Source organism: Equus przewalskii, chromosome 9 (assembly GCF_037783145.1).
Source record: "Equus przewalskii isolate Varuska chromosome 9, EquPr2, whole genome shotgun sequence".
NCBI classification, from domain to species: Eukaryota; Metazoa; Chordata; class Mammalia; order Perissodactyla; family Equidae; genus Equus; species Equus przewalskii.
In genome coordinates this window covers 41,835,817-41,849,475 of record NC_091839.1, presented here as the reverse complement: position 1 = coordinate 41,849,475, position 13,659 = coordinate 41,835,817, and the positions used below count along the sequence as shown (strand labels likewise).

The following is a 13,659-nucleotide window of genomic DNA, read 5'->3' as shown; positions in this document are numbered from 1 at the left end:
GCAAGCCTTCCTCAAACAAAGTCTGGAGGACCTCTCAGCTATATCCCAGCACTTGCCACTTCCTTCACCATGCACATACAACTCCCAAACTAACCACAAATTCCCTTCTTTTAGAACAAGTGATATTACTTTCTTGCTCTCACTCCCTCTAGCCCAACTGAAACAGAAGGAAAAGCGAAATCTTGCTCAACAACTGATACAATCAAAATAGAACTCCATGTAGCTCCCTATCCTAATTTTCTGTTTCACATACAATCCCACAGTAAACCAAAGCATCAACAGCTGTCTTATAGTGGCACATACTGAGCAAAAATAGAAAGGAATATAGAGTTGGGATTCTCTCCTAGGGGAACGATTTTATTGTTTAAAAAAAAAAAGCCTAATAAGGTTTCATTAGTGTTTCAGAAAACTGGCAGCTTTCCTAACAATAAAATGTAAACAGCTCATTTTAGCTTTTTGTAGTAATATAAGTCCCTCTTTGTGAACTTCCATAACTTTCCCAAATTCCCATAAATCTATTCCTAATCAGTACTAAATGTGTAGAGAACACCAAAACTTAAAAGACTCAGAAATAAGGGGAGATTTTCATAAAACAAAAGAGGACACAGGAGACATATAACCTAAGGTAATCTGTAGACTTTATATGGATCTTCTTATGGGTTGAACTATGTCCCCTCAAAGAACTTTGTTGAAGTCCTAACCCCCAGTACCTCAAAATATGACGTTACACGGAGACAGGGTCTTTACAGAGGTAATCAAGTTAAAGTGAGGTCACTAGGGTGGGCCCTAACCCACTATGACAAGTGTGCTTATGAAAAAGGGAAATTTGGACACAGAGACAAGTATAGAGAGAAGACAATATGCAGAGATAAAGGAAGATGTGACCATCTACAAGCCCAGGAGAGAGACCTGGAACAGATCCTTCCATCACACAGCCAACAGAAGGAATCAATCCTGCTGACACCTGGATCTTGGACTTCTAGCCTTCAGAACAGTGAGACAATAAATTTCTGTTATTGAAGCCACCCAGTTTGTAGTACATTCTTATGGCAGCCGTAGGAAAATAACACAGATTCCGACTCAAAAAACCAAACATTAGAAGACAGGCTTGAGACAACTAGGAAAATGTGAACATAAAAAGCACTAACCAAAAGAGAAAAAGATTTGACAAACTGAATTCCACTGAAATTAAGAACATTTATTCCTCACGAGACACAATAAACAGAGTGGTAGACAAGTCAAAGAATGGGAAGATATTTGCAATGAATTTATCCAACAAAGAACTCATATTCAACAAAGGATGTACATGTGTAAGGTGCATCAAACTTATTAAACCATAAGCTCCTAAAAGATAGTTCTAGGGGCCATCCCAGTGGTGTAGTGGTTAAGTTCGCACGCTCTGCTTTGGCAGCCCAGGGTTCATGGGTTCAGATCCCAGATGTGGACCTACACACTGCTCATCAAGCCATGCCATGGTGGCGTCCCACATACAAAAGAGAAGAAGATTGGCACAGGTGTTAGCTCAGCTACAATCTTCCTCAAGCAAAATGAGAAAGACTGACAACAGATGTTAGCTCAGGGCCAATCTTCCTGACCAAAAATAAAAGACAGTTCTAGCCCACAGAGCTCATAACACATATTTAGTACAACTCTGTACTAAATAAAATACTATCAAAAATTTTATTTTATTTTTTTGCTGAGGAAGATTTGCCATGAGCTAACATCTGTCGCCAATATTCTTATTTTCTATGTGGGTCACTGCCACAGGATGGCTGCCTACAAGTGGTGTAGTTCTGCACCCAGGAACCGACCCGGGGATGCCGACGTGGAGGACACCAAGCTTAACCACTAGGCCATGGGGCTGACCCTCAAAAGTTTTATTTTAAAATAAACCTGTATATTAAACACTTTCCATAATTTGCTCTTAAATTTTCACCTTATATTAATATTTGCATTTTTTCCTTTAAACATCAAGTTTCAACCAAATCATAAACATGTATCATTAGAATACTAGGCATAGCTCACAATTAAAAAGTGAAACTATTTCACAGAACATTTCTTAATCTATAATCACATCAAACAATCTAATGACATAACTCTCATCATTTATTCACCTAGTTTCTCTTTTCACCCTGTTCAAACATCATATTCCTCTCCTAAAAGATTCAGATACATATAAAATTTCCCGAACACTTCAGGAACCAATCTTATCCTAGTTGCACTGGTGGGATTTAGGTTGGTAAACATGCACAACCATCTTCATTTTCAAAAGTGCTTTATAATGCCATCTGGTCCACACAAGATTGTCTACATTCACTCTTCAATCATTTACTGAGTATCTACCATGTGTCAGGCACTGTGCTAGGTGCTTCATAACATGGTGAGGGAACAGAGACATGGTCCCTGCTCCCATGAAGCTTACAGTTTAGTGGAACAGAAAGATACTAATCAAGTAATCCCATCCATGATTTAAACAACCACAAGTGTAGAGAAAGCTACTAAAGAGAGATTTGACCTAGTCGCAGAGAATGGACACATATCCTCTGTGAAAAGAATGTTTATGCTGCGACCTGAGGATGAGTAAGTATCTAGCAGGTGGAGGAGAGGAACACTGCAGGCAGTGGAAACAGTCCACACAAAGGCAGAGTTCATGGTACAACCAAGGAACCAAAAGAATGTCAGAGATGTACCAGAGCTATGACACCTAGGGCAAAGGTAAACAAGAAGGCAGGCCTGAGAAGTAGTTTGGGACCATAATGTGAAGAGCCCTGTGGGCCAAGTTAAGACTTAGACCTTTTATCCTAAGAACAATGGAAAGTCACTGATGTATTTTAATCAAGAAAGGGAGTGGGATGGGCTGGTTCTGTGATAGTGAGATATCCAGACTTGTGCTTTAGAAAGTATCCTGGGGCTTTAATATTGAGAAGAGACAAACCAGAGGCTGGAAAGAGCAAGAATGAATGCAGAAATACCAGCACAAAGACTACTGCCAGTTCAGATGACAGTTTAGGGACAGCAATGATGGTAGAAATGTGGAGAAACGAAACATTTGAGAGATTATAAAGACATAAAAATTAACAGGACACAGCAAGGAATTTGGATCTGAGAGATGATAGAGAGCTAAGTGTCAATGACGACTCCTACGCAGGGTGACTGTGTCTCAGTTTGCCAAACAATCTCAGTGTACTTATTAATAGCACTCCCTTCTACTCTCAAAAGTATCCCAGTTTGAGCAATTATATTAAATGGTCATACTACCCCTAGGTCTCTAGCTTCACCGGCAGAATAAATGACGGGGAATCCACTAAGCTAGGACAGAACAGAAGAAGTCTGATCATAAATTCAGTTTTAAATGAGGTAATTTTGAAAATTTTCTACAGACGTGTAATTATCTACATATAAATGGAACTGACCTAACATGATTGATATTACCTCAAAAGAAAATACTGATAGAGAAAGGAAAGGACATAGGTTTGAGCTTTGAAGAATTCCAATGCAGCCAAGTAAAGAAGAGTAAATTTAAAGTTAGGAAGGGAACAAAGAATCATGAAAGCCAAAGGAAGAGACTATTTCAAGAAAGGAGGGTCAACTACGGCAAATAGCATGTGAGGACAAGTTAAAATGAGAAATCAAAATTATCTGATGGGGAAATTGAGGGAGCAAAATTGCAGGGTGAGCTGACCTGGGACTCTCTCCCCTCCAAACTACAACAAAGGACTGGAAAAAAACCCTGAATTTCAGCTAATAAACCTAATGCCAGGACTTAGAGACCTACACTATCAAAAGACGGAGGACGGAGACCCTGCTGCTGGCCTCGGAGGAGCTGGAACAGGGTAGGAGAGAACTTTGCTCCCTCCCCTAGAGTCTGGGATCGCTGCACGCGTCTGGGAAGGAGTGGGGGAGGGGCCACATGACCAGGGGATAGTCTAGGACTCCTGCTGCCAGTACAGTGGAAACCCGCTGACAGGGGAAAGCTTCCGTGCACGGGGACCCCATAAACCCAGGGCCCCGGGAGACCAGAGAACAGAACTGATCTGAATCCAGATCGGCCACAAGAATAGCAGCCCCTCCCTCCCGGAAAAGCCACTGGGCGCAGCCATCTTGCCTGAAGGCGGAGAGCTCAGAACACGCAGCTCTCGACCCCCATCTAGTGGCGACAGGCTCTAACTGCAACTGAATTCTACCACCATGCAAAAAAGTCGCTCCTCTACTATCCAGCAATTTATAAAAGCCCCAGACCAGAAGGAAAACAATAAAAACACAGAATTAAGTCCTGAGGACTTGGAAATAGGTAAACTAAGTGAAAATGAGTTCAGAGCAGCTATAATCAAACAGATCAATGAAGTAGAGAGAAAGATAGAGAAACAAGCCAACGAGTTCTGGAGTTACTTCACAAAAGAGATTGAAATCATAAAGAAGAATCAAACAATTACTAGAGATGAAAAACACAATGGACCAGATAAAACAGAATTCAGATTCCCTGAATGTCCATGTAGACACCACAGAAGAGCAAATTAACATAAGTGAAGACAGACAGGCTGAATGGCTCCAGACAGAGGAAGAAAGAGAACTAAGAATTTAAAAAAACGAGGAAAATCTCCGAGAGATAATGGATTCAATGAGGAGTAAGAACATAAGGATCATAGGGATTCCCGAGAATGTGGAGAAGGAAAATGGAGCAGAAAGTGTGCTTAACGAAATTATTGAAGAGAACTTCCCAAATCTAGGGATTGACGGAGAAATGTGTGTAGAGGAAGGTTTCAGATCTCCTAGATTTGTCAATGTAAAAAGACCTACTGCAAGGCACATAGTAGTAAAATTGGCAAAAAGGAAAGAATACTCAGGGAAGTAAGAAAAAAAAAGAGAATAACCTATAAAGGAGCCCCTATCAGACTGTCGGCGGATTTCTCTACAGAAACCTTACAAGCTAGGAGAGAATGGAGTGACATATTCAAAGCTTTAAAAGATAAAAATATTCAGCCAAGAATACTCTATCCAGCAAGAATTTCCTTCAGATATGAGGGAGAAATTAAATCTTTTCCAGACAAACAAAAGTGAAGGGAATTGGTAACTAAAAGCCCTCCACTACAAGAAATCCGCAAGAAGGCTCTCATACCTGAAAAAAGAAAAAAGGGAGAAAGGGGACACAAACCACAGACTAGGGAGACTGATGGATAGAACCAGAACAGGATAGCAAATATTCAACTATAGCATTAGGGTAAAGGTAAGGAAACTACCAAAGCAAGGACGATCTTATCACTCTAACTACAAATTCATAAGACTAGTTGGAATAAGAAATGAAAATAATTATTTAGGAGGGGAAGAGCAAAGGGTCTAAATCAGTATTGGTCAAGTAAGTAAGAGACCACCAGAGAACAGACTATATTATACACGAGATTCTAAATATAAACTTCAAGGTAGACACTAAAATAAAGTACAGAACAGAGTCACAAATCATAAATAAGGAAAAATCTAAGGAACCCAGCATAAGAAATTGCAGTATTAAATGGGTAGTCTAAAGCACACAGGAAAAGAAACGCAGGAAAACAAGATAATGAGCGACAGATTGACAGCATTAAGTCCACATGCATCAATAATCACTCTCAATGTAAACGGATTGAACTCTCCAATAAAAAGACACAGAGTGGTAAAATGGATTAAAGAACAAGATCCAACAATTTGTTGCCTCCAGGAAACACACCTCAGCCCCAAGGACAAACACAGACTCAGGGTGAAGGGGTGGAGGACAATACTTCAAGCTAATAGAAAGGAAAAAAAGGCAGGTGTTGCAATTCTTATATCAGACCAAGTGGATTTCAAAATAAGACAGGTAAAGAGAGACACAGAGGGACAATATATAATGATCAAAGGGACACTTCATCAAGAAGAAATAATGCTTATAAGTATCTATGCACCCAACACAGGAGCACCCAGATTCATAAAGCAACTATTAACAGACCTAAAGGAAGATGTTAAAAACAACACAATAATAGTAGGGGACCTCAACACCCCACTCACATCAATTGACAGATCATCCAGACAGAAAATCAACAAGGAAATAGTGGAGCTAAATGAAAAACTAAAACAATTAGACTTAATAGAAATATACAGATCACTTCACCCTGAAAGAGCTGAATACACATTCTTCTCAAGTGCACATGGAACATTCTCAAGGATAGACCATATGTTGGGAAACAAGGCAAGCCTCTACAAATTTAAAAAAATTGAAATAATAACAAGCATCTTCTCTGATCATAAGGTGCTATAAGGCTAGAAATTAATTACAAGAAAAAAGCTGAGAAAGGCACAACGATGTGGAGACTAAACAACACACTACTGAAGAAGCAATGGATCACTGAAGAAATTAAAGAAGAAATAAAAAAATACCTGGAAAGAAATGAAAATGATAGCATGCCATACCAACTCATATGGGATACAGCAAAAGCTGTATTAAGAGGAAAATTCATCGCAATACAGGCACATCTTAACAAACAAGAAAAATCCCAAATAAGCAACCTTAAAGTACACCTAACTGAACTAGAGAAGAAAGAACAAATAAAGCCCAAAGTCAGCAGAAGGAGAGAAATAATAAAACTCAGAGCAGAAATAAATACTATTGAAACAAAAAAGGCAATAGAAAGGGTCAATGAAACAAACAGCTGGTTTTTTGAGAAGATAAATGAAATTGACAAACCACTAGCCAGACTCACAAAGAAAAAAAGGGAGAAAGCTCAAATAAACAAAATCAGAAATGAGCGAGGAGAAATAATAACAGATTCTGCAGAAATACAAGGGATTATAAGAGAATACTACAAAAAACTATATGCCAACAGAATGGATAACCTAGAGGAAATGGATAAATTCTTGGACTCCTACAATCTCCCAAAGCTCACTCAAGAAGAGGCAGACAATTTGAACAGACCAATCGCGAGGAAAGAGATTGAAACAGCGATCAAAAACATCCCAAAGAATAAAACCCCAGGACCAGATGGCTTCCCTGGGGAATTCAACCAAACTTTCAGAGAGGATTTAATACCTATCCTTTTCAAGCTATTCCAAAAAATTAGGGAAGACGGAACACTTCCTAACACATTCTATGAGGCCAACATCACGCTGATACCAAAACCAGACAAGGACACCATGAAAAAAGAGAACTACAGGCCAATATCACTGATGAACATAGATGCAAAAATCCTAAACAAAATTTTGGCAACCAGAATTCAGCAATTCATCAAAAGGATCACACATCATGATCAGGTGGGATTCATACCAGGGACACAGGGATGGTTCAACATCCGCAAATCAATCAACGGGATACACCACATCAACAAACTGACGAATAAAAACCACATGATCATCTCATTAGATGCAGAGAAGGCATTTGACAAGCTCCAACAGCCATTTATGATAGAAACTCTGAACAAAATGGGCATAGAAGGAAACTACCTCAACATAATAAAGGCGATATATGACAAACCCATAGCCAACACCATACTCAATGGGCAAAAACTGAACGCCATCCCCCTCAAAACAGGAACGAGACAAGGATGCCCTCTATCACCACTCTTATTTAACATAGTACTGGAGGTCCTGGCCAGAGCAATCAGGCAAGAAAAAGGAATAAAAGGAATCCAAATAGGGAGGGAAGAAGTGAAACTCTCGCTGTTTGCAGACGACATGATCTTATACATAGAAAACCCCAAAGAATCCACTGGAAAACTGTTAGAAGTAATCAACAACTACAGCAAAGTTGCAGGGTATAAAATCAATTTGCATAAATCAGTAGCATTTCTATACTCCAATAATGAACTAACAGAAAAAGAACTCAAGAACACAATACTATTCACAATCGCAACAAAAAGAATAAAATACCTAGGGGTAAATTTAACTAAGGAAGTGAAGGACTTATATAATGAAAATTACAAGGCCTTTCTGAGAGAATTGGATGACGACATAAGAAGGAAAGACATTCCATGTACATGGATTGGAAGAATAAACATAGTTAAAATGTCCGTTCTACCTAAAGCAATCTACAGATTCAACGCTATCCCACTAAGAATCCCAATGACATCCTTTACAGAATTAGAACAAAGAATTCTAAAATTCATATGGGGCAACAAAAGACCCCGAATTTCTAAAGCAATCCTGAGAAAAAAGAACAAAACGGGAGGCATCACACTCCCTGACTTCAAAACTTACTACAAAGCTACAGTAATCAAAACAGCATGGTACTGGTATAAAAACAGGTGCACAGATCAATGGAACAGAATTGAAAGCCCAGAAATAAAACCACACATCTATGGACAGCTTATCTTTGACAAAGGAGCTGAGGGCATACAATGGAGAAAAGACAGTCTTTTCAACAAATGGTGCTGGGAAAACTGGAAAGCCACAGGTAAAAGAATGAAAATTAACCATTCTTTTTCACCATTCACCAAAATAAACTCAAAATGGATCAAAGACCTAAAGGGAGACCTGAAACCATAAGGTTTCTGGAAGAAAACGTAGGCAGTACACTCTTTGACATCAGTAGTAAAAGGATCTTTTCGAACACCATGTCTTCGCAGAGAAGGGAAACAATAGAAAGAATAAACAAATGGGACTTCATCAGGCTAAAGAGCTTCTTTTAGGCAAATGAAAACAGGATTAAACAAAAAAACAATCCACTAACTGGGAAAAAATATTTGCAAGTCATATACCTGACAAAGGCTTAATATCCATAATCTATAAAGAACTCACACAACTCAACAACAAAACATCAAACAACCCAATCAAAAAATGGGCTGCAGGCATGAACAGACATTTCTCCAAAGAAGATATACTGATGGCCAATAGGCACATGAAAAGATGCTCATCATCGCTGATCATCAGGGAAATGCAAATCAAAACTACACTAGGATATCACCTTACACCCATTAGAAGGACAAAAATATCTAAAACTAATAGCAACAAATGTTGGAGAGGTTGTGGAGAAAAAGGAAAACTCATACACTGCTGGTGGGAATGCAAATTGGTGCAGCCACTATGGAAAACAGTATGGAGATTCCTCAAAAAACTAAAAATAGAACTACCATACGATCCAGCCATCCCACTACTGGGTATTTATCCAAAGAGCTTGAAGTCAGAAATCCCAAAAGTCCTATGCACCCCAATGTTCATTGAAGCATTGTTTACAATAGCCAAGACATAGAGGCAACCTAAGTGCCCAGCAACAGACGAATGGATAAAGAAGATGTGGTACATATATACAATGGAATACTACTCAGCTGCAAAACAGAACAAAATCATTCCATGTGCAATAACATGGATGGACCTTGAGGGAATTATGTTAAGAGAAATAAGCCAGCAAGAGAAGGATAATCTGTGTATGACTCTACTCATATGAGGAATTTAAAATTATGGACTAAGAACAGTTTAGTGGATACCAGGGGAAAGGTGGGGTGGGGCGTGGGCACAAAGGGTGAAGTGGTGCACCTACAACATGACTGACAAACATTAATGTACAACTGAAATTTCACAAGATTGTAACCTATCATTAACTCAATAAAAAAAAAAAAAGATGTGGTATATATATACAATGGAATACTACTCAGCTGCAAAACAGAACAAAATCATTCCATTAGCAATAACATGGATGGACCTTGAGGGAATTATTTTAAGTGAAATAAGCCAGTTAGAGAAGGATAATCTCTATATGACTCCACTCATATGAGGAATTTAAAAATGTGGACAAAGAGAACAGATTAGTGGCTACCAGGGGAAAGGCAGGGGTAGGGGGTGGGCACAAAGGGTCAAGTGGGGCACCTACAACACGAATGACAACATTAATGTACAACTGAAATTACACAAGATTCTAACCTATCATTAACTCAATAAAAAAAATTTATTTGATGGATTTAGTGGCAGTCACTATCAACCAAAATGACAGCTGTTTTGGTGGACCAATGGAGGCAGAAGTCAGAGAGAAATGGGTTCAAGAATGAGGAGAAACAGGAAATGCAGACAGCAAGTTTAGATAACTGTTTTGGAGTTTGACTATGAAGGAGAGGAGAAAGGTGAAATTCCAGAGCAGAATATTGCCCCCAACCAAAAAAAAAAAAAACAGAGAGAGAGAGAAGTTAAGTAAAACATTATTTGAAAGGGAAAAGAATATACAGTTGAGAGCTGGGTTAAGGGTTGTATATAAACAAGGAATATGAGCACAGATATCTTCTTGATGTTTCAGTAATCTGGCAGGAGCCTAGAAGAACCCATGAAATACACACCATCATCTTCTCAGGAGAAAACAGTACCACAGCAAGATCCCAGTATATTAGAAAACTGAATATATTAAGACAGGTATGTGGCAATATTCCATTAATAATCATACATATGTCATCATGATAATATACCATTAGAATATTAGTCACAGTGAAACTTTAAATATTTAATAAAATGAATGGCTTTCATATCTTTCCTCTCAAAGTTAAAAATGTTCCACATATCAATACCCACATAATTTATAAACAGACCCACACCCCTCAATCATACCTTTGATGAAGATTATTTATTTCTTCATCCTTGCGGTTTATTTCCACTCTGGCAGTTTTGATAAGTGCTGAAATATTCTTCTTAAGAGATTGGTTTTCATTTTTTAGGCTGAAATTCTAAACATCATAAAATATATTTAATAAAGTATATATCTACAGGATTATTAAACTACTACTTATAGGGGCCAGCCCAGTGGTGCAGAAGTTAAGTTCACACGTTCCGCTTCAGTGGCCCGGGGTTTGCCAGTTCGGATCCTAGGTGCAGACACGGCACCGCGTGGCAAGCCATTCTGTCCAACATGGCATCCCATGGCCATGGCATCCCACATATAAAGTAGAGGAAGACAGGCACAGATGTTAGCTCAGAGTCAGTCTTCCTCAGCAAAAAAAGAGGAGGATCAGCGGCAGATGTTAGCTCAGGGCTAATCTTCCTCAAAAAAAGAAAAAACCCTACTACTTATAATAGCTAGTGACTATTGAACGCCAACTACCTGCCAGGCATCATATATTTCACCTTATGTAATTCTCAAAAAAGTCCTTTGAGAAGTACTATTATGCTTATGGTACAGATGGGGAAGCTGAGATTCAGAGAAGATAACTGGCACCAGAAACATTATTTAAAGCGAACTACTTAAAACAGGTATCAAAATGAAAAAACAATAAATAACAGGAAAAAAGTTCTATGTGAGTCATTATCTTGAAAATCGAAAATAAAAATAAAAATTTTATTATATTTAACAACTTAGCTTTAACTTCCAACAATGTACTAATTTGCAGATGAACAAAGAACAAATCTAGGATTGACTGGTTCTTTTGGGGAATGGGAAAAGGAAGAGAAATAACTTAACCAGAAAATAAAAAATCAGAACAAGATATGACATTCCTGATTTTTGCAGCATGATCACCAAAAAAGTGACTCTGGCAAAAACTGTGAAGGTCTGACCATTTTCCCCCCAACGGCCATTCTAAATCTTTTCTCCTCAAACCATTCTATTTTAAACCACTTGATATCATCTCTGAGAATTTTTTATTATTTAACTGTTAACTAATCTAACGGATTTTTTATGTCAATATCATTTAACACATCAAGCAGTTTTCCTGTATCAATTTCACTGACATAGGAAATAATGCATGTTTTGCCAGATTTCCTATTTCATTTAATACTAAAAAAAAAGTTTCCTTATAAATTGCTAACACTTTAGCATTTTAATTTCTAACAAAAAGTTTTTATTAAATTTTGATTTAAAAATTTAGTAAGGCAAAAATAAAACATTCATAATAATCCTACCTGTGTCTGTATTTCCTTAAACTTTTTCATCAACTCTTTCATTTGCATCTGACATTTTCCATATTCTACTTGCAACTGTATGACATAAAAAGATTAATTTAAGCATCATTCTAAATTCTTTTCTTAGCTTAAATGACATTTCAAAATATTTAAAATTTTGCAAATCAATCCACTAAGAAGGGAAGATTACGTCTATTTCTACTAACAGGCATTTAGTAAGATTACTGGTTTTTAAAGTTGGCCCTACTAATAATATATTTTGTTTCACATTCAATCTCCAAACCTTAAAATTCAAATACAGTGGAAAGAAATTTATCTGATACAAGTGTTGGACATTTTATAACTTAGTAGATATAAAAAGATAAAATGTTATATCACACTGATTGCCTGTTGAGGTTTTATATATTCAGACACTTACAATTAATCAAGCAAAATTCTAACTAAATTTAGATAAGCATTCAGTAAACACTGAAAGCAGATCTCCAGGCAGAAACTGAATTAAATATTATTTTAGTCTAAGAGCTACTTCCTAAACACAGAGCGTCTGTTCAATAGTAAGCTGATGCCTGTACTTCAGGAGCTGTAAAAGAGTAAAATAACTGTCCTTAATAATTCTGGCAACCCATACATCATTATACGTTGCCTCCTTTGCAGTTCCTTCTTCAGTCAGAATTTCTTCATATAAATCCAAACAATTTCTGGATGGTACACAGGATTTGGAGGCATTGTCTAAAACAAACAAACAAAAAACCCTTACGTTAAAATATGTGTTTCCAGATTCAATGCAATCTCTATCAAAATTCCAATGTCATTTTTCACAGAAATAGAAAAAAAAACAATAGAATCACAAAAGGCCACAAAGAGCCAAAGGAATCTTGAGAAAGAAGATCAAAGGTGGAGGCATCACACTTCCTGATTCCAAACTAAAATACAAAGCCACAGTAATCAAAACAGTACAGTACTGGCATAAAAACGGACACATAGACCAATGGAACAAAATACAGTCCAGAAATAAACCCATACATATATGGTCAATTAAAATTTACAACAAAGAAGCCAAGAATACACAAAAGGGAAAAGGACAGTGTTTTCAATAAATGGTCTTGGGAAAGCTGGACAGCCACATAGAAAAGAACAAATCTGGACCACTGTCTTACACCACACACAAAAATCAACTCAAAATGGATTAAAGACTTGAACATAAGACCTGAAACCATGAAACTCCTAGAAAAAGATCTTGGCAATGACTTTCTGGATTTGACAACAAAAGCAAAAACAAACAAGCAGGACTACATCAAATTAAAAAGGTTCTACACAGCAGAAAAAAAAAAACAAAAAACACAATGAAAAGAGAACCTAAAGGATAGGAGAAAATATCTGTAAACTATATATCTGATAAGGAGTTAATATCCAAAATGTATAAGGAACTCATACAACTCAATAGCACGAAAAAAAAATCTGACAAAAAAACAAGCAGAAGAACTGAGCAGACATTTTTCCAAAGGAGACATACAAATGGCCTACAGGTACATGAAAAGGCGCTCGACATCACTAACCATCAGGAAACACAAATCAAAACCACAATGAGATATCACCTCACACCTGTTAGAATGGTTGTCACCAAAAAGACAAGATAACAAGTGTTGGCAAAGATGTGGAGAAAAGAGAACCCTTGTGCACTGTTAGTGGGAATGCAAACTGGTGCACCTACTATGGAAAACAATACGGAAGGTCCCCAAAAAATTAAAAATAGAACTATGATATGATCCAGCAATCCGACTTCTGGGTATATCTCCAAAGGAAATGAAAACAGGACCTCAAAGAAATATCTGCATCCTCATG

The 13,659-nt window shown here is 37.6% G+C and overlaps 1 protein-coding gene across 1 annotated transcript in view; it reads right to left on the bottom strand.

The window, feature by feature from the left end:
• Positions 1–13,659, bottom strand: part of CASP8AP2 (caspase 8 associated protein 2) — a 42,190-nt gene that overhangs the window by 10,136 nt on the left and 18,395 nt on the right. The window contains exons 4-6 of the mRNA XM_070556689.1: positions 12,446–12,546; positions 11,818–11,892; positions 10,531–10,646 (exon numbers count right to left, since the gene is read on the bottom strand). Of these exons, the coding sequence (XP_070412790.1) occupies positions 10,531–10,646; positions 11,818–11,892; positions 12,446–12,546 (292 nt within the window). The remainder of the gene's footprint in view (positions 1–10,530; positions 10,647–11,817; positions 11,893–12,445; positions 12,547–13,659) is intronic.